This window comes from Pteropus medius, unplaced genomic scaffold (assembly GCF_902729225.1).
Source record: "Pteropus medius unplaced genomic scaffold, Ma_sr-lr_union100, whole genome shotgun sequence".
NCBI classification, from domain to species: domain Eukaryota; kingdom Metazoa; phylum Chordata; class Mammalia; order Chiroptera; family Pteropodidae; genus Pteropus; species Pteropus medius.
Window position 1 is genome coordinate 16,115,193 of NW_024354911.1, and position 22,769 is coordinate 16,137,961.

Here is a 22,769-nt window from a genome sequence, read left to right on the forward strand (position 1 = left end):
GGGAACCTGTTAGTAGGTCAACTGTTACGAATGTATGAGAAACTACAAAGAAGCGATGGATACTAGAAATTTGGGAGTTGGACTACCAATAGCTTTAGCAAAGCCTGCACACTGTTTCTTCTTCTAGATCTCAACCAAGGTGACATGATGCCACAGAGGATCACTATTATCAATCAAATCCAGCGTGGGGGGATAGTAGGGGTTGGAGGTGGAACAGCATAGAAAGAGATCTTTTCCGCTAGAAATATTTACTCTTACAGTTAACAGATAGAAAAATATACTTTTAAAATTTTCTTAGAGTCTTGTTAACAGTAATTTGTTAATCTATCTCTTCCTTTTAAGAAAGATAAATTATTTATGTAAATAGTGCTTCCCTCTTTCCATTTCTTTTATCTTAATATTATTCTTTATAAACTACAGGCCTAATTCTTAAGTTCTTATTCTTGCAAAATGTCTCTGAATTGGTGGCTAGGTAATTCACTCCTTGAACATACACAACTCTTTTGCATGGGCAAATCTCATTGACTTCAACTGAAGATGTAAAAATTAGCTCTGTGGCATGTGAAGGAATTCCTTTTTGAGAAAGGGAAACAAAAACCTGTTTGTGTCAATCACATATCTGACTATACAGATATATAGTTTAATTTATTTTTTATATTAATGAATCGCTCCTTGAAGAAAGGAAGGAAATAAGAAATCTCTTTGAAATTCAAATTTAATAGAATAGCATTCTCCCCTCCTCCACTCACTGACAAGGAGACACTGACATAGAAGAAATTTGATTTTAAGTTTATGAGAATTTTTGAAATATCTCTTTAGTGTATCAATCTGTAGGTCACTAATATTGATTCTAGACAAAGTTAAGCATCATCATTTATTTCAAGCTACTTGTTTCTTTATAGTTCCAATTTCCTTCTTATGTTCTGCATTAAATTAAAAAAAACCAAAAAACAAAAAACAAAAAAACCTGTCCATTTATCTTTACATGTCAGTGACTAACAGAAGAAAACTTTTCTGACCCTAGACGGCTAGATAAGAATAATGAGATTTCTCTTCTCAGGCCATATAATATCAAATCCAAGATTCAGAAATTATTATCTATTCAGAAAGGAACACCACAAGGGGGCAGGTGAATCCAAGCAAGGTCCTAAGTGAGAGGGTCTCAGCATTGGGAATTCTGGTCCAAGGAGGGGAAAGATGAAATGAAAATTAGAAACAACTCTAAAGATAATATTTCTTCATGAACATGAGCATTAGACTTGGATCATCCAAATGAAATTTTATTTAGATTATATCCAAAGACATTAAATACAATATACCAAGAAATAGATGAAAGAAACCAAACCAATGTAGTCCCACATTGGAAGTGTTTACTATATTTACAAAGGCCAATAGTATCATTTTACGAAGAAAAGAAAGAGTGTAGCTGAGAAAGAATCCAAAATTTACTACAGTGCAATTAGGGTATGCTCAGAAAATAAATTACAACCGGATAGGCAAAGTCGCAAATAATTAAAAAGATATATGAGAAGATACCTTTGCTTCATAACCAACAATTTCATAACAGAAGCATAAACTTTGAACAATAGAGTTATAACAGTTCCCCCCGCACCCCGCCCTCAGACACACACACAAAAATCGAGAAATTAAATTCAGGCATTTCAGGAAAGATGAAAGCTGCTGCTTAAAAAGGTTATTTAAAGAGTCTGCTGTGATTTTCACTAGAAATTAAACCTAGTCTATCAATAGGAGGCAAAACTTGATATTCAAAAATTAGTTCTCCTAAACGAGTATTTTAAAATAGACCCCAGACATCCCCTGTGAATATGTCAGTGACAATATCTTCCTTGGCCAACATGCACCCACCTTTTATGTGAAGCAGCCAGGATTAATTCTATTTGGTAAAGCTGGGAATTATCACCGGCCTTCCTTTTATACCTCGCTAAGGAAACACTTAATTATTTGATGTGGGTAGATAGTTTATTATTTTTTCTTTTATTGATTAATAAAATAAAATCCATAGACTATTACAGCATAATACAGCATAATATAGTATATTTAGTATAAAATAGTACAATAAAATAGTGTAATATATAATATAGTATAATAAACTGTACAAGTTTTGCCTCTTACTGGTAGTTTTTATTTCGTTTCTAATAATAATTTAAAATAAGCTTTTAAGTAGCTTCTCTTATTTATGATAAAATTAACTTCTTATTTAGGCCCCTATGAAAAATTTTGTATAGTAACAATATAGAAGTCACTTCTTTTATTATAAACTATTGTTTAATGAGGTCATCTCCTAATAGACTTTAGAGCAAGTTAGGTTTTAGAACTTGTGGCACTAAGTTGAGTAATCTTTCCGTCGTACCATGACATACTTTGGTTTCATGGTACCTTAAAACTTAACACTAGCCAAACTATTAAGCCTATTTTTAAAGCAAACCTCTGGAATCAAATGTAAATGCCCACTCTTATGTCATCTTAACAAAGTCTATTTTTCTCAAATTCACTCATTCTTCTTTTTGTGTGTATATCTTCATATACACACATATACATAATATACATCATACACATAAACTCGTACATATGTATACATACATACATACATACATACATACATACATACATACATGATGCAATCCATCACTGATATTTGAAGTTATTCTTTCTCTTCTTTTCGGTATGTAAATTCTCTTTCTCTTCTTTGTCTTTCTTTATCCCAAGTATTTGCAGGGCCCTCAGAAGTTTTCCTACCTAAAGAATATGGAGGCAGCTTCTGTGATGCTTAAAATGATAATGCTTTGATTTTTCAATGTGAAAAGTCGGATGGCTTTTAAAAGCTGACTAGTCCATGGCTATTTGCACATAGTAGACATTCAATAAATATTTGTTGATTTGATTTATTCTAGGGTAAAGAACTGGGTAACAACTCTTTTTTTCTTCACTGATGTGCTATGATTGAGCCTGTGTACAAATGCATTTATGGGTAAATATTAATAGTCATGGTCATTGAAGGTGTTTTAGAGGAAAAAAATCTAGATCTGCAGGCTGCCAGGAATAGTAATGATTGAGAGTATGTTTAATAAAATACTCTAAGTAGTTATAAAATAATAGATGACAGACACCATAAAATAGGGTCAAACAAGAGCATTCTAATAAATTATTTGGAAACAAAGTGGCTACTCCATAGTTTTTTAACCAATCACATATCGAGGGCCTAAAATTTTGATTCAATATACTGAGGTAAGGGGCTTTTACATTTAAAAAATATAGGGATAATATTTTGGTTATAAAATTTAGTAAGCATATACAAGCCACATAATATTTCTTTTAGTATATTTTCCCATGTGTTAGTCACAAAAGTGTTTATGTATGTTTTATTGAGAATTGAGAGGCCTTGAACATGGAAAATGAGAATTTCTCCCAAATTTCAAGTAATGTGTAACTTTTAAGGAGTTAAACTCTGAACTCCTATCATTTAAGAGAACATAGATTTATTTCCTTTTCTGGTCACTAACAGTAAAACCTGTTTCTGAGCTTACAACAAGTTAAGTTTGGGCTCAAGGCAAATTTACAACAGCGAGGTTTATGATAAAATCTGTCAAAACATTAACCACGATGGCACAAATTTCAGCTCTTAACAGAAACAGATAGGGAAGCAGATAGAAATAGGTACACATATATACTTCTAGCTCTGAAAAGTCTGCTTATGTCGCATTATGAAAGTTATTCTTTTGTTCTCATTTTACCCAAATGTGAAAGTTCTATAAGGTGACTATAGAGTTTTAATTAACTGGTTTCAAAAGGATGGGAGATCCTAGGATTAAAGATACAATTCTAAGTAAAAAATTACTAGCTAAGAAAACTTCAGATGTTCAAGACAAAAGCTAAGACTCTGTAGCATTTTCATTTCCTGTCTGATGAATTTCAAGAACAATTAAGTCAACATAGGTAGTGTCTTAACCATTTTGATACTTTAAGACAAAGGTGATTCATTTGGCCATCTGCCAACATTTAGGTGCTATTCATTAAGATGATATTAATTTAAGCAATGTTGGTATTTTTAGTTTCCTGTTGCTCATTGAGTAAAGAAGCTGTATTTTCTACAAAATTACAAACACAATACTGTTATCAAAAGTAAATCACTCAGCTGGCAATAAATTATAAACTAAATAGTTAGGAGATACATGCTAGAAACAATTTCAGAGAAGGACATACTATCCTGAAAAATGTAATTTGATTAGACACAGCCAGGACAGATTTATAAGAAAAAACTATTATTTAAGGAACTTAAGGGTTTTTTTTGTGTGTGTGTTAATGTCATGGTCATAAGTAAAATGATGTGCATATTCTATGCTTGAGTGTTTCAAAAGCCTTTGCTACATCTGACCTATTTATTAAAGAATGGTATGCATTTTTTAAGCTTTATGATCTTCAATAAGTTACGTGATAAAAATTGGTGGAAACTAAAGTGGAGATGAGATAAAATTAGTAACTAGATATTAATTTATGAACTCGTAGCTTGGTGGGTAATGTTTATGCACAAATTATTTTTTTATCTCAAGTATTCTAAAATATGGTTCAGGTATTGAAAGAATAATATATAACCAGAAAGTAAAATCTCAAGAACATTTATTAAGATAATCAAAATTCAGAAAACGTTACTTTTAGGAAAAGAAGAATCACTAAATTTGAAATTATGATTTAAAGTACATTGCAGCAATATCAGAAGGCATCTAAACACACCACATTGGTTTAGATGTTGCTTGTCTTTTCTGAATTTTGCCTTCTCTTATCTTTTTGTCTGAGTTCTGACACAGTCCCAGAAAGCAATTTAGTTATTCTCTTTGTTCCATAATGATTTTTTTTTTTTTTATTTTTTAGGCGAGGCAACCCTTGGTTGACCTCACAGATTGCAAGGACCTCGTCAGTTTACAATCCTATATATATATATATATATATATATTTTTACGCCTACAGCACCTGATCTTCCTAGATGGTCTCCCATCCAAGTACTAACTAGGCTCAACCCTGCTTTGCTTCCGAGATCAGACGGGTTCGGGCTCGTTCAGGGTCGCATGGCTGTAGAATGTCCCATAAAGATTTAAATGGCCTATTTTGTGATCTGGAAATTTTGTATAAACTTTCCAAGACAACGAACGGAACCACGTCTTCATTTTATCATAGAGTGAAATCTCAAAATCTCAAAATTTAAACTGTATGGGACCAAAATTTAACAGCTACACAAGAAATTGTGATTAAAAAACCAAACCTAACCAAATCAAAACAAACAAACAAAAAAAACAACCAAAAACACAAAACTCTTTACTTTAAATTGATTATGGTTACAAGTAAAAGTCTTCAGGTAAGCACAATGTTTCACCTAGTAATGTACCAGGTGTTAGATAATTTCACATGCTAGTGTATTTTAATACTACTATTTTAGGAAGGGATATTCAAATCTTAACCTTTTAATGCCATATCTTTTTAGAAAGACAGGTCATATAAATGTTATAAAACAAAAATATATTTAGAAATTTTAGGTTTCATCATTAACAAGAATGATTATTTATCAAATATTTATCTGTGAAAAGAAATATGAATAAAACTGAATCCCTGACTTTCAGAAGTTACATTCTAATGGGAAATAGTATAGGAATACTGAGTGAAATAAGAGGAAACTTAACTGCGCTAATAGAGATGAAGAAAGAGCTACAAGGCACAGAGAAGAGAAATTAACTGTGACTTGGTGATGGGGTGGTGGTGGGAAATTAGGGAAAGCTTCATGCAGCTGTGGCATATAAGTATTCTTGAAGGATGAATTGGATTTAAACACATAAAGGTGGATTTGACTGAGTAGAGAGTTAAATGTGGCAAATGAATTATTAAGTACAGAGCAAGAACTGAGATGGAGAGTATGCTTGGAGCACGTAGGGTCTAAGGTATTAGAGTGAATGAAAAGTCGTTTTTATTAATTTTCTTGCCATTCATATGAAAACAGAATAATGTGTCAGAACTTTGATGTATGATTTGGGCAATTGTTTCTTTAAAATAATCCAACATGGGCCCAGAAAACTTTCCTAAAATCTGAAAAAAAAAAAAAGCACACACACACTTCGTTCTTTGATTCTGGAAATAATAAAGCTACTGTTTGCCTTACTGCAACTTAAAGACACAATAATATCTGCAATATTTAAACTTTCAGTCCACAATATAGCTATATTTCTTGAAAAAGTTGTTGCAATTTTTATAAAAGCAGAAATAAAGTTATTATTTTGGTATGATTGAGGAATTGAAAGGAAACTTTTGATTTCAAAAGTTCTTCCTCACTTCTATTTGCCAAACAAAGTTACATATTCACATTCCTCAATGTCGCCTAAATAAAAGTGTACAATTACTCTTATGACCACAGTTTAAGAAAATTAGATGCAAAAAGCAAATCTAATTTTGCAAAGTGGTAGGGCTCTGATATAAGACATTAGTAATCAGTGTACACATTAAAGTAAAGAGTAATTCCTCAAAGCAATAACACTGACACATTTTATATCAGAAGAAATCATTGTTAAAGGTATATTTTAATTTTCTCCACCAGAATTATCTTCAGAACTGGCTTATGAGTTAGAGAAGAAATTTAGTCTTCTTTTAGTCACCTTGTTTTTGTTTCAAAACATGTTTAGAAGCAAAATGAAGCTTAGAGTTTTAAAGTCAAAACCTGTCTGTAGCAAGCCAATGTGTACATAATCCATACGGGTCTGAGAAACGTCCTTTGTGACATTATCAGGAGGCTCTCTCTCAGCAACAAAGCTGTTGGCTTGGAAGAAAAGGGCCACGTGAGACAAAGTATGCTTTACTGATGCATTAGGCAGCTCTCGCCTTTTCAAGTATTATGTAATTTTGGTTCCTCTATTTTAGGCAAAGTTCCTGAGTTTTAAAGCAGGCATGCATTTTGGAGTTTCTGTTACAGTAGGTATGATTTTTGAAATGAGTCATTTTTTAATTTAAGCTTTCTTAGGTGCACCTTGGTTTCTTTCTTTATTTTTCATACATAGTATGAAGGCTACTTCTCGGGGAGCAGTTAGACTAGACAAGCAAGAGTACCTTACTTGCCTAAAGACATATGAATTATATGATTTCAACTGTTAAACCAGAAATTTTGATTGCTGCTGTTTGCTAGGTCTCGCTTTACGTTGAGCCAGAGTTAAAAGTTCGTTAGCTAGAGCTTAACAACACAATGGCTGGAGGAATGGAGTTACCACACAAGTGTTTAAATTCCACACTGGATCCCTAGCTACAACGGAGAAGAAAGTTCAAACAACAAAAACAGAGTTGCAAGGTCTGAACTTGTGTGTCACGGATACCTCTTACTCATCACCAGGCAGCTCTTATTCAATGGGGCAACCAGGCCCTCCCAAGCAACATGGTTAATTGAATAAAGATCCTGAACATTTTGGCTGCAGATAAACCAAAGTGGCACATGGCTCATAACTCAAACATTTCATTTTAGGCAGCTTTTAGTTTTCTTGCCCAGGCTAATTTGGATTATTCAATCATAATTCTTTTCTCTAATGAAAAACTGCTTGTAGTTACTGGTGGGGACAAGGAGCTGCAATTATGGATCTTGGAACGTAAATTTATTATCTACTCATTTTAATCATGTATGCAAGTGACACTTAAATTCAGAACATTAGCAGCATGTGTGTGTGTGTGTGTGTGAGTGTGTGTGTGTGTGTGTGTGTGTGTGTATGAATTTAATAACATTCAGCTCTAACTACCGCTATGATGGACCTGGAACCTCTTTCAGTAAGCAACTAAAAATTCTGGATGGAAAATGACAAACATCTTCTCAAATGCATCAATATACGGCCAAGTTGGTAAGGAATATTGAGAGGGCAAAACCTAAGTAAAACTGGGAACCCTCAATGGTAAGTGAAACACAAAAGGCAGTTTTTACCTTGAAGGCATTTGCCTTAAGATAGGGGTGAAGCTGAGCTTTGATATTCATAAACTTCTAGTAGAGCAGTGGATAGGAAACAAAGCCCAGGGGCCACCCAAAGAGAGAAATCTTGAATTTAGGCTACAAATGGAGCGTAAAACAAATTTCCCCTATGATTGATTTTTTTAAAAAAGATTTCACATGTCAGTGAAGTCACACAATATTTGCCTTTTTCTGATTTATTTCACTTAGCATAATGCCCTCAAGATCCATCTGTAGTGTTTATTGCAAATGACAGGATTCCTTTATCTATCTATCTATCTATCTATCTATCTATCTATCTATCTATCTATCTATCTATCTATCTATCATCTATCTATCTTCTATTTATTTATTTTTATGGCTGAATTCTATCATCTATCATCTCTCTCTCTCTCTCTCTCTCTCTCTATATATATATATATATATATATATGTCATCTATCATCATCTATCATCTACCTATCTAATCTCTCTTCTCTCTCCATATATATATATAATCACAGCTTCTTTACGCATTTATCCATTGATGATACAGGTTGTTTTCCTGTCTTGGCTATTGCAAATAATGCTGCAATGAATGTAGGGGTGCAGATATCTTTTTGAGTTTTTGTTTTCTTTGGATATATTCCCAGAAGTGGAATTGCTGGATGATATGGTAGCTTTATTTTCAATTTTTTGAGGATCTTCCACATTGTTTCCCATAGTAGCTATACCAGTTCACAATCTCATTAACAGTGTACAAGTGTTCCCTTTTCTCCACATCCTTATTACCTTTTGCTATCTCTTGACTTTTTAATGATGGCCATTTTAACAGGTGTGAAGTGAAATCTCATTGGGATTTTTTTCATTTCCCTAATGACTAGTCATGTTGAACATCTTTTCACGTACTTGTTGGCCTTTTATATACCTTCTTGGGAAAGAAAGTCTATTCAGGTCTTTTGCCCATTTCAAAATTAATCAGGAAGTGTGATGCCTCCTGCTTTGTTATTTTCTCAGGATCGCTTTGGCTAGTTGGGGTCTTTTGTGGTTCCATTAGCATTTTAGGATTGCTTTTTCTACTTCTGTAGAAATACCATTGGAATCTCAATAGGGATTGCACTGACTCTATAGATGGCTATTTGTGGTTGGACATTTCAAAAATATTAATTCTTCCATCCCATGAATGCAAGATCGACCATGAATTTTATAACTATAAGCTAGCCCTCATGTGGGTTTGCAACCTAAATGATAATTATTTAAGTGGCCCAATACAATTAAAATTAAGATTTTAAAGTGCTCTAAGGCTTGTGCACATTCCCAGGTGACTGACAGAAGCAAATGTAAAGTCTCTATGGAGGAACCCACCTTATACCCAGACCTTGAAAAGTCTCACTGAGGATAATTCTAAGAAATATAAGCTGGAATTCATGAATCCCCAAATATCAAAAAAAAAAAAAAAAAAAGGCAACATAATAAATGTAGCTAGCAGAAATAATAGACAAAATTGGAGCAGTAAATACTTCAGAGATTAAAATTATCAGAAATTAAGTATAAAATAAACATGTTTAAAATGTTTAAAGAAATAAAAAAAGATTGAAATATGAGATGGGAACAAGAGATCATAAAAATTACCAAACAGATTTGGCAATAAACAGAACATAAATAACCTCCAGAAATAAAAAATATAACAGAAATTTAAAACCCATTGGAATTCTGCTTCCAGACACACCAGAATGGTTTGTAGCAGACCAATGCTCTTGCCAAGAACAACTAGAAAAGCTGGATAAAATACAAAATGTTACCTGTTTAAATGCATGACAGAGGGGCTGAAACAAAGACAAGTAGAGGGTCTAAGATTCCAGAGAACAGAGAACAGAGAGATAAATTGATGATCTGAATTGCTCTTCCCTGGAGGCATTTGCTGGATCTGGGTGAAGGTGACAGAATGATAATCTGGGCTCTGTCCTGGCAGAAGATTGCTACTAGGGACAGAGAAACCAGCAGCGCTTTGGCAGTCTTACAGGGCGGGAGTGACAGACCTGGAGAGCCAAAGGGCCTGAAACACACGCTCAGTTTCCCCTTCAAATACTTGGTAAATTCTGAGTTGTCCTAAGTGGCAGGTCAGATGAGAATGTCTAAAAGGGCCCCAGTGAAGATATCGTTTTTACTACTGAAAGCCCTAGCGAGCTATGCCATCGGGAGAGGGGCAAACCAGTGAAAACTGAGCCTTATTCAAACTACAACAAAGCATTATCTCAGTACAATACCTAATTGGATTAACGCGATTAGCTTCCACTCAATCTTCCCAACAGAGGAAAGGCTAAACTCTTTCTGGAGGAAGACAAAATCATCTGGAAGCTCAGGATGTCTTATAGTCAATCAATAATTAAGAGGTATGCCAAGAGACAGAACCACACATCTAGAGATCAAGAAACAAAACAGACATCAGAGAAAGACCCATAGTGATTCAGATATAGTAGACACAGACTTTTAAGTAACTATGACTAGTATGTTCAAGAAAACAGAGGCAAAAGGGGGAGACAATATACTTAGAAAGATGAATATTTCACCAGAGAATTAGAATGTACCCCCCAAATCAAGAGGGAACTGTAGAATTGAAAAATACCAAGTCTGAAATTCAGAATTGAATTGATGGCTTTAACAGCAGAAGACAGGATTAGTAAAATGAAAGGTAACCTTGCACTCAAAACTAATGTAAGTAGAGGAAAAAAGAACAATATATAAGAAGGTGGAAGAGCTATATGGGAACAGTGAAAAAAATACGATTGGAATCTTGGAAGGAGGGAAAAAAGACATTGACCAAAGATTTCCTAAAATTGACTAAAGATATCAAATCATAGATTTAATGTCTGTAAACTCAAACAAGACATATATAAGCACACAAGGAAGACCACATATAAGCACACGATAAAAGTGCCAAAAAACAAAGAAACAGAAAAAAAAATCTAAAACACAATCAGAGAAAAAAGAGACTTTACTTTCAAGGCAAGAACATTAAGACTGACAGCTAATTTCTCAACAGGAAGAAGGAAGCTAGACATCAAGAGGATGACATTTTAAAAGAATTACAGGACTTGTACTTTTGGCCATGACTACATTTACCATCCCACCTTAAAAAACTAAAAAACTGAAACAAAACAAAAAATAAAAAACCAAAAACCCCACCAAAACAAAAACAGTAAGAAAACAACAGTGAAAATACATGAATCAATGTTTCTGGACTTTGGACAACAGGCAGTTCAGGACAGTGATCAGTGAGAGAGGAGAAACAAATGAAGTGAGCCCTCAGCTTAGTGTCTGGAAAGTTTGCAGAGCAGAGTGCAGGGAACGGGAACAAAAAGAGAGCCTGGTGGTCTGAGTTGAGAATATAGGATTGAGAATTTGGGGAGGCCAAGATTGTTAGAATTTGCAGGTCAGATTACTGGCAAGGAGAGATTTTGCACAGAGTGGAGAGTGCTGTGTACATGTGTACACACACACACACACACACACACACACACACACACACACACCACCCAGGCTAACAACCACCAGAAAGGACTAGGCAGAACAATAACCAAAACTCACACATGGCTGTGACCAGAGGGAGAAGAAAAAAACTTGGGGAACAAAGGTATTGGAAAAAATAATGGCTGAAAATTTAAAAATTTGGTAAAGAGTATAAACCCAAAGTCCAAGAAATTCAACAAACCTCTATCAGAGAAGCATGCAGAAATCTATACCTAAAACACATCGTAATAAAACTGGTTAAAACAAGTGACAAGGGAAAAATCTTTAATGCAGCCAGAGGACATATTATGTACAGTGAACAAAAAATGACAGTAAGAATAAAACAAGCCAGAGACAATAAAGAAACATTCTGGAAATACAAAAAAAAAGAAAAAAAAAGAAAAAAAAAGAAAAAGTTAACTTAAATTTCTATATCTGGCAAAATATTTTTCAAAAAATGAAGGCCAAAAAAAAAAAAAAAGACATTTTCAGACATACAGAAGATGAAAGAATTCACCACCCACAGCTCTGTATTAGTATAAATGATAACTACTTGAGGAAGGAGGTAAATTATAACAGGTGGAAACTTGGGTCTACACAAAGAAAAGAAGAGCACTAGATATGGTAAATATAATGTTCTGATTTTTAAATCTCAAAAATAGTTGAGGCTTAAAGCAAAAATAATGACAATGTTATTATTGTGTACATATGGGGAAGTAAGATGTATGACAAGATCACAGAGGCCATACATGGTGAGGCTCTTTTTTTGTACACAGTAATATGAGTTTAGACATAACTAGTTTATAGAATCTTTGTCCTGAAGACTCCTACTGCCCACTCTCACCCTGGTTCTCTTTTAGCCACATTCCCTAAGCTTTAAATTCTAAATTCACACCAGGTGACAGAGTGTTATATAGTCTGTTTATATTTATCTTATCATGATCGAATAGTCAAACACAACAGAAGCAGTGTTTTGAGATTTCAGCTCTTGGTTTCGTTTATACATTCCAAAATTAGTAGAGGTGCTTTGTGGTAGATTTGAATCAGTCTATTATTTTTTAATTAAGAGAATATGATCTCCTATCTTAGGTTCTTTCTAAGCCTATTTACCAACAAAAAATGTTTCTCTTTAATATTTTATAACTGTAATTTTATTTTATTATCTAAATAGTTTAAAAAGGTTCCTTTATTAAACTTAAGGAAGTCAGACATAGTTTGACAATGAACAATGACAATCTGTTTCCTTACTACAATATGTTTTATAGTGAACATCCAGTAGTGTCTATAGGATTGTACACTTATAAATTTGATTAAGATCAATGTATAAAATTTGCTTTGAAATGTGTAGAATTTGCAATAGGGGACTTTATATGAATGAAAAGTAAATATATATTTTAGATATTTGAGTTTGTGCATTAAATTGCACTTTTGTTAATAATCAGTCAAGGAACTAGTGGCTTCCAAAGTACTAGCATACTCCAAAACTATATTTAGAAAACGGTAAAATTAAAAATGTGTATATTAAGATTTCTGTAAAAAATATCAATAGTATACAGTATCTTACTGATTCTCAAAAATATGTTTACCACTGTCAAATTCTATTTATGGAATTCTATGTTAAAAAATAATTTCAACCTTTATAAATTTAACTTAAAATACATAATAAAAAGGAAAGGAAAACCTTTTCAAAAAAGGTTATTCTAGTAAAAGGATTACAAATTCAGTAACTTGAGATGCTATTCTCGAACGTATGCTACTACTAGTTCAAATGTGCAAGCTCCAACTTAACAAATGTTTAAAATATTTGAGTTTTAAAAGCTGTGCCAAAATAAACCACATCTTTTCTAGAGATGACATATTTAGCTAAGCACGAGCAATATAAATCTTTCAACCATTCCACATATTTGTTTAAAAACCTCAGAAACCATATGCACTTCTAATAAAACATGAACAAAATACCAAAATCATTGGAGCCTAACAGTTGACTTGTAAACCATTTTTTAAAAAAGGCAAATGTATTTTTTTGTGTGTGTCTGTGTGTATATACCTATGTCTATAGATATATAGATGTGGTAAATATATGTACATAGATACATACATGTATATAGATATGAACAGTTTAATTGTAAATAATAGTGATCAACAACACAATACTGTCTTATGAAAAGTCGGGTTCCATACAAACCATATGAGAGAAGTCGAAATGTGTAAGCCATGCTATTTTATCATTATAATGCTTCATTAATCATGAATATTTTAAAATAGAAACTTTAGAAATTATAATCTTCAAAAATACCACACATGAAAATGTTTTCTATGCAACTGTGTTCAATATTAAAACTATAAAATACTCTAACCTTTTTTGTGGGGGAAAAAACCTATTTCTATCAATAAGTGATCTAATAAGATTCTTCAGTTTATTTGGATAAGGAAATACAGAAAGGATCAAGTTTGTCATTGAAAAAGAGAAAATCTTTTAAATAATTTTAACTTACGGCTTATTTATAAAAGTAAAATTAAATTTTCTCATATATAATTAACTAATAACTTTGCTGTAATTGCTTATACCTTGCTTATAACCAATAACCATGCTTATTACTTGGCTATAACTGGGTTTATCTCTAACAGTCGCTCTGGGAGGTAGAGTGAGCCTTAAAGTTTAGACTTCCATTTGATAAAACTACAGTCAGGTTTTAGCATCACGCCAAATTAAAAATAGTACAAAGTAACTTAAGGCTATTTTTCATTAACAATGAATGGTCACAATATACCTAATTAGTGAAGGCTAAGACAAAGTATACTTGTTACTATGACCTATAGAGAGGTGGCATTAATGTGATGCTCTTTACACATGCAGTTCACATTATTGTATTTCATTGAAAGAAATGCATATAAACTTGACTTTTAGAGAATTTATACGAACGCGTGTAAAAGAAAACATGTAATAAAAACAGAAATAGTACGAGTCAAACTATTTATTAAAAAATATATATTTTTTTAATAGAAAGGTTTGGAGACCTATGGTTGCACGGAGTTTAGTCATGAGACCTCAGTTTTAAGTCCTAGCCAGTCCTTGGCAAGTTCCTAGCCACTCTTGAGTCTGTTTTCCCATCAATAAAATGTATGTAATAATAACAATAATATTAAAATCATGATCATCGTTATGCAGCTGATATATATATACACATATAATGTATTATTATTATTTTTATTATATTATATGATTTTATTATATTATATGATTTTTATTATATGATTGTTGATAGGATCAAATATACAAATATGAAAGGTCTTTTTAAGTCATCAAGTGCTACGCACATTTGTATTATCTTTTTTGCCTTTCTTCTGAACTACTTATTTTTACAAGGATAAGTGAATTCTTGTGTTACTGTAGGAATCAAACTTGATGTTTAAAATGACATCCCTGGGCAGTGTGGAATACTTCTGAAGTTGCTTTATTATTGAATATATAGGGAAATGATCTTCAATGAGCAAGGTTACACCCTCGTACACACAAAAAAGCAATATGAAACATTGTTGGTGGATATTTTTAAGTGCAAGAAATCAATTAGCGATACTATCTGGCTATAATACATAGCATTTGTAATTTTATAGATAATTCATTTACAAGGGGATGGATATTTTGAGGATTATATATACTGAACAATAGATGTTACAATCTGTAAATTTAACTTTATAATATCAAATTCTATAAAAGTTCTGGATATTGATTACAGGAATTAGTTGCTCTAAATTGATCATTTAGGCATAGAAATAAATGTTTGGAAATTGTAAAAAAAACTTCGTGTTTCATAACATCTCCAGCAAAATAACTCAAGAAAGGTTTGTCTATTCTTCAGGACTAAAGTGAAAATTCAAGTCCACTTGGGATTTATTTATTCAGGATGGACTATTTTGTGGCAAGAATTGTTTCTCTTTACTTACCTTCATGATTTGAAAGGCGTTATTCCTTCACATATGAAGCTGTTACAGGTTTCAATTAGAGCCCAGAAATAAGACCCCATGCATGACTAAATTATTTCCAGTTTCTCTATTTCTATAGTCACTTGCCTATGAGAGGCTATAATTCTCTTTAGAACTAAAGAGTAAATCCAGTTAGCTTACTTTTTAACCTCTGTTGTTCTTTATTTTCTAATTTCATAGCTTAAAAAAAATAATTAAAAGCAGGTAACATGAGTAAATTCTAAATTTAAATTCAATGGGATGATTCTAACTCTCAGTTTATGTAATAGATTTAATAAGGAAGAAATTGAGTTTGTTAGCATTATGATTCTTTTGTCACTCTGTGACAAAGCACCTCACATTTTCCTGCAGAGTTAAAAAAAAATCAAGCGGGTAATTTCCAAAGGTATATAAAAGAATAGTGCAATAAATTATTCTGTACTTGTCCTGAAAATAGGAAATGATAATTTAGCTCAATCTTAAAGATGAATTAAAAAATTGTATAGACTAAGAAAAATTTTTATTTGCCTATTTTCATGAATTTAATCTTTGTTTTTTTTATCCTGTTCTAGGCACAGTCATTTTCTAATGGCCTCTCATCTATTCAATCTAAAAGAAAGAAGATATTTTTCCCATAGCCAAATACATAAATCTTAGTTTTATTAATAATTTCACATGATTAGATGTGACTGCTATGCTGTAATGATTTTAAGTTATCTCTTAAAAGAAAAAGTAGGTAACCTGAATCAAATTGTAGGTTTTTTCCCCAAGTCCATATATTTTTACATTATAATTTTATTGTATATTACATATTGGATTCTCCTCCTCCATGACAAAAATTCAAATGATAATCTAAATAAAAATTGAAAAGGATACTGAATATGCTTGATGGCTTCTTGCCTTCTAGGAAGATGTCATGCTGGCACATGCAAATTTTCAAGTCAAAATTATCTTAGTCTATTAGACCTACTTGGCAATTCCTACAGCTTAAATACAGTTTAGATAATTATTCAGACCAAACATTAAAAAATGTTGATAATATGAATTAACAAGTACATATTAACAATATCTTCTTTTTATTGAAAACGGTCTGTATTATTTGTAATGAAACAAACGTCATGCCTTAATTAATGCAATTTTAATGTACCAAACTCTTATTAGAACAAATCATATATTTAATTCTTGGTATTTACACTTAATAGTCTTTAACACCAACAAAGATTACATGCATGCATTAAAGGAAGACTATACACTCTTATATCTGAGCTTCTCTCATCAGGTAAGAAATAAAACTCTATATTGAAAAATGCATGTATTTGAAGTTTTGACCTATAACACAGTGGATTAAGGTTTAGACAGTATTTACTTTGCTGCATTTTGATTCAGAAAGGGCCATATGTGAAGATACGATCCCGACCATCTTCACAATGTTTCTGTAATAGTATCTTAGTAAAAGTTATATAAAATACAGTGAGATATAAAACAGTTACAAAATAAACTACAACTTTATAGGTACGCTAAAAGTCTGTAGTTAATACATTTGGATAAATAACTCAAGTCAGCAGCAAAGTGGTTAAACATTTGTGATTTGATTTTATCTCAGCTTGGAATGTGGTTGGAGTGTCCCACTTCTAACAACTGTTTGCTAAGTTAAGGCTTTAGTGTTTACACAGTGTTGAATGAAGCAGCCTGGTCACCAGATGTGATTGCTTCCCAGACTGTCGTTTTTTTCAGTCAGATCACTGTCCTAATGGTCCCCGTTCCAACCTTCTTCCTCAAGACGTCCACCAGCCTTTCCAATCTAAGTTGGGGGAAGAGTGGGTGGGAAGGAAAAAAAATATATATATAAAAAATGCAATTATTGTCAGGAATGTTTTGGCTGAGAAAGGACAGTATTTGCTTATGACCAAGTAGCCCTGGTAGTCATGTTAAGAAACAAAGCATTACTGTAAGCAGGAGACTTGTACAGAGTGTCAAGAATTTGAGGTTTAAAAAACAGCAACAACACAAACTTTAACCCACAATTTCATATTATGTCAGCATTAGATGCTACATGAAAAATATAAGATTACTCATTTTGATACATTTACCTACTTTCATTAAGGTTGTGAATCATTCACTTACTATGCAATGACAGCCCGGCATATTCAATGTAGAGCAGTTTCAAACTGATTTTTACCTAAGAAGCACATATTTCAATACAGAAATACTAGCAATCTTACACCGTTACTTAGCTAAATAAGTGACACATTGGCATACTGTACAATTCTTATGTATTAGATTTATTTTTCATAGAATCAGTCGATAAAAATAAAGCCAGGAATTAGGGAGCTGGGGCATGGAAGAACTTCACATCTCAGTGGCATAAAAATATTTTAAATATATAAAAATGATTTGATGCTAATAAAGGTAGACTTTCTGTACTATATTTAAAAAGAAGTTTCTGTTCTTGAGTGGTATAAATAGTCTAGGAATGACTATATATACTTTTTAGTCAAAGAGAAGTGATTTTTAGTTGATTAAAAACTTACCAATTACACTGAAAATAGTGTGAAAAGTTCAGAAGTCCATTCTGTGGTGTTCTTAGGCTACTCTATGGAAGGGAGACCACATTCATGTGGATCAGTGAGAGTTTTGCTTTACAAAAGATGATGGAATCAGGCCATTAATTGCATTTTTTCCTTTTATTTTCCTTACCGAAAGTATAAAACCTTAACCAAAAACTTGCTTGGTGTGATACACAGAGAAATCTTCTTTGTAAGTGAAGATCATGCCCAACAGTTTTCATATACACAGTCTTTCTTCTTGAAAGACTGAACGACACAGGCTAGTCTGCTCCAGCTTGCCTCATTTATGTGAATCCAGGCACGAGGGTCCTTTGCAAATAAACTTAGCACAGAGCTAGATGCTAAGCAATGAGGGTATTCTTAGTGTCATACACACTGGTTTAGGTGAACTATTCAGCTGCATGCAACCCTGAAAACTAGCTCAAATTTATTGGGTGATTCTGCATATATTGAGCTCTGTTAGAAAACGGGAATATAAAATGAATTAATTCAGTGTATCAAAAATCTTTGCTTTGCAAAATAAAGCAATGATCTTAGAGTAAAAATGCAAATCTTGTCTACATCTGTTACTACAAATTTCTCAATGTAAGTTATACTTATAGAAGGAAATTTAACTTTGGGTGGTGAACACATGATGCAATATACAGATGACGTATTATTGAATTTTCCACTTGAAACCAAATAATTTTATTAACCAATGTCACACAAATAAATTTAATATAAAAAAGAAGGGGAATAAAAGTATTACACATTCATTAAAACAGCTTGAGCCTAGTGGTGCAAACACTTGAACTAGAAGATTCACTGCATGATTCACTATATTCACAGACTGGTCTATATAAGTCGGACTTACACCTAGTGATAAAAACTAGTGCCGTCTTATACATTCTGAATATTACGATTCTTGGGATTATATAAATCTCTTAATTTAGAGAAAATTTCACTAACTTAAATTGTAGAGGAGGAGAAAGAAAAAATGTCGGTATGAAATTTTAAGTGTATTGTTAAAATATGACAGTAGCTTGAATTAACTGCTAACCAATGGCTGCCAGTAGAAATCCTGACGAGCCATTAAAAGCATATCTCCACATATACTGTAAAAGGTCAGAAAATATTACTTTTGAGTTGGTTGAATACTTACCTCCTCCACAATATGTGCACTATTAAAACTTCCTTATAATGTAAAAGTAAGCTCTATTCTGCATAGTTATTATTATCACCACAAATTCTCAATGGAAACCCAAACTACTGAGATAAATCGGTGTCGTGCTTCTTTTGGGTCCTCCTTTACAGACAGGCTCATCTTACTTTTGTTTCCTTTTTATATACTAGGATGTCTTTCCATTTAGAACTAGTACATCTTGCTAAGGGAAGAGGTTAGGAGGAAATACTTAAATATCATGTTTTGCAATGTCTTTTCTATATTTCAACAATTACTAGATCAACCACATTCTCGGTTTATCCAGGATGAATGATTTATGAAAATCTGATCTCAGAAATGAGAAAAATGTCAATTACTTAGTTTTGTAAAAGCTTACTGACTTCTGAAACACAATGAAGCACCTATTCCTTCCTGTAAGGAATGGAATACACCTGCCAAACCTGGACTGTGCCAACAGGAAGGTAGGTGTGTACGTCTGTTGAAGCACCTTGCAGGATTTGCCTGCAGGCTATTCTTTACTGTCCAAATCAATAATATCTTTTTAAAAATTATGTAGTTTACTAAAATAGGCTCCAACTGTTTTACATGTTACTCAACAATAGCTTCCCAAGGGCTTCATGAAGTAAGAAAAGGGTCAGAGCTAGGATTAGAATTTCTTCATTTTAAACATGAAGAAACTGAAGTACAGACAAGTAAACCCTTATGCAAGGTCTTGTGGTAAAACAGTGAGAAATCTGGGCCAGGTTTCCTTGTTCATTAGTTCAAAGCTACTTCCACTAGGGTTTGGATGACTAGAGAACTAGTTTTCAGATTATAGATTAATGGATTGATCATTTGTCTTAATAGCTTCATTAAAATTTTTCTGCAAGTTCTTACTTAAGTCAAATTGAGAAAGTATTTGCTGGTATATTTCATCTGCTATTTTAGTAACAGATCATAAAAAAGTAAATTGAGGACACTGCATATAATAATTAGGAAATAGTTACAATCTATTATTTGCTATAACTTCTATATAAACTTGAAAAATACATTTACACCTATATTTTATATAGAAATCCCATTTTAAAATTAACATTATTTTTATACTTTTGATGTATCAGTATATATATGTAGTACAATAAACTACATCGTTTTTCATCAAGTAGGTGAACTATAACTTATTTACCAATTTCCCTAATTGGTCTACATCTATTTTTCACTCTTAATGAATACTGAGATATATTTCAGAAGGCAAGTAATGCTTAATGAATACTATGCACCAGGAACTATGAGATGTGATTATGCACATATTTAATTTTCATTATAACTCCATGGAGTAGATGTTATCATCAAATGACAAAGCATATTGCGGGTAATTTAATCAGAGCCACACTGCTGGTGAATTTTGGAGCTAGGATGTAATGCTACGTCTAATTACCACATCCCTGATCTCTCTGATGTGCTATACCACTTCTAAAAGTACTGTGACTATTAAGGCTTATTTCTGGACTTTTGTGGGCTTGAATTACTTTTATTGACTAGAAAACTTTTTTTGCAAAGTGACAGAAAGGAGTAAAAACAGAACAAATTCCTCATCATCAACTGAATTGAACCAAAGTAAAAATCTCACTATAGATTCCATGTTGGAGAGTATTTTTTGTATTTGTCAATGTGAGAGTAGCATTGTTATTGGCTACATACTTCTGTTCCCCAGAAAAAACATTCTTACTATTTAGGCAATGATGTTACCCCATCAAGCATAGCTAGCTTTTAAATTTTTTTTTTTTCAAGGAGAAAAAACCAGGGAAATTCAAGAGGATGGATAACAATCATCCTTCCAGCCGAGGAGACAGGAATTTCATGAAAAATGCTGCTCTCATTGTCTGCCATTAGTATCAAAGATCTCGCCCTCTTTCAACAATGGCAGCAGAGTGAAAAGAAGACTTTAAATGTTTTTGCTGTTGTTGTTTTTTTTTTGCTTTGTGGCTGTTCTTCCTCTTCTGGTCTTTTTAATGTTGAGCTTTTCATAATCTCTTCTTTACACTTTTCATGCTTTCCTCAAGAGGTGTTATCTGCTCCCTTGATTCTACTTAAATGCTTATGACCTCCAAATACAGAACCCCTATCCAAAAGCACTCTTCTGAGTTTCAGACTTGCATATCCAACTGCCTCCTTCATGTTTCAGTATTTATCTTGATTAATGTTGTCATTCATTAATTCCCTTAACCTTTAAGTTAAAAAAATTTAGAAAAACTTGATACATTATATTATCCTTTTTTTCCTACACTTCAGCTTGGACCTGTGAAAACTTTCTGATGAAATCACTAATATAGACAATGGGGAGCGATAAAAGGATTTTAATTCATCTAGTAACATTACTTGCATTTTAAAAAGATCACACTGGCAAGAATGTAGGAATGAGATGGTGGCAGGTTAGCTTACAGGTAGGAGGTCCAGATAGCTCCTTATTAAAATAATCCTAGTAAGCACCACAGTGTGAATGTACTTAAGAACACAAAATTATACACTTAAAAATAGTTAAAATAGTAAATTTTATGTTATATCGATTTACCACAATAAAAAAGTAATCCTAGTGAGACTTGAACCAGAGCTACAGCAGTGCAGATGGAAAGAAGGTGCTGAATTTGAAATATATCTAGGATATGGAAATGAAAGGATTTAGTGACCTTTGAGGGTATGATGGGGTGAGATGGGCTGGTCGAGAAGGATGACTTCCAGGTGTCTGGTTTTGGATAGGTAGTGATATATTAACCAAGACAGTGGAGAGGAAAAGCAGCAGATATTTGTTGGGGAGTATCTGTGTGTGGCTGGTGAGTTCAATTTGGTACATATAAATTTGAGGTGTGGATGGGACAATAGTGGGGATGTTAAGCAGGCACTTATATATATGAATCTGTTAAAGAGAGAATTCTAGGTTTATGATACAGATTTCAGTGCAATCAATAAGCATAATTCCTACGTACCAGGTGTTGTTCTAGGCATTGATTATTCAAAAGATAGGACATGGCCCCCGCTCATAAGGAGCAGTGAGGTGGGGAAGTAGATCCTTATATGGATAACTCCAATAAGTTATTGGTAGATGCTGTAAATAAAAGGATAAGCACAAGTATTAAACAGGACTTAGTTTGGGTAGGAAAGGAAGGGCTGCAAATGCTTCCTCATGATGACTGAGCTAAGTATTAAATAAGAAGGAAATAGTCACACTGACAAGGGTGGTATGGAGAGGGGGCAGGATGAGCATTCCAGACGGAAAATAAAATGTGTAAAGGCACAGAAGTATGAAAGCATGATGTGTGCCATGTCCTACCAGTAGTATAGTTTCTTGGGATCATTAAGTAGGAGTCTGAGAAGGACGGGACATGAGGCTAGAGAGAAGGACCATGACTAGGTCTTGCTTAAAGTTGCCCCTGGAGCCATGAGAGTAGATAGAAATGTTTAGAAATAGAAATATAAAAGGAGAAGCAAGGTGGGAAGAGGGCAGAACCAAAATGAAAACAGATATTTAAAGTAAAGAATGAATTTGGCAAATGAATTTGAGAAAATAGGAAAGTAACAGTTGGATCAAAAATAGGTGCTATAAAAGAACCAAAAAAGAGAATCACAGGATCAAC

General features: G+C 33.0%; 1 protein-coding gene and 1 pseudogene across 13 annotated transcripts in view; both read right to left on the reverse strand.

Moving 5' to 3' along the window:
* The window catches only part of MIPOL1 (mirror-image polydactyly 1), a 258,182-nt gene that overhangs the window by 8,044 nt on the left and 227,369 nt on the right, over nucleotides 1-22,769 (reverse strand). For 12 of the 13 annotated variants that reach the window (XM_039856511.1, XM_039856520.1, XM_039856515.1 and 9 more), the window contains one exon: nucleotides 16,072-17,230. The exons of the other annotated variant lie outside the window; for it this stretch is intronic. In XM_039856511.1, coding sequence (XP_039712445.1) covers nucleotides 17,164-17,230 — 67 coding nt within the window. In that variant the 3' untranslated portion in view covers nucleotides 16,072-17,163. Of the gene's footprint in view, nucleotides 1-16,071; nucleotides 17,231-22,769 lie in introns of those variants that run through there. 13 annotated transcript variants of the gene reach the window in all.
* LOC120597950 (uncharacterized) lies at nucleotides 4,975-5,093 on the reverse strand (annotated as a pseudogene).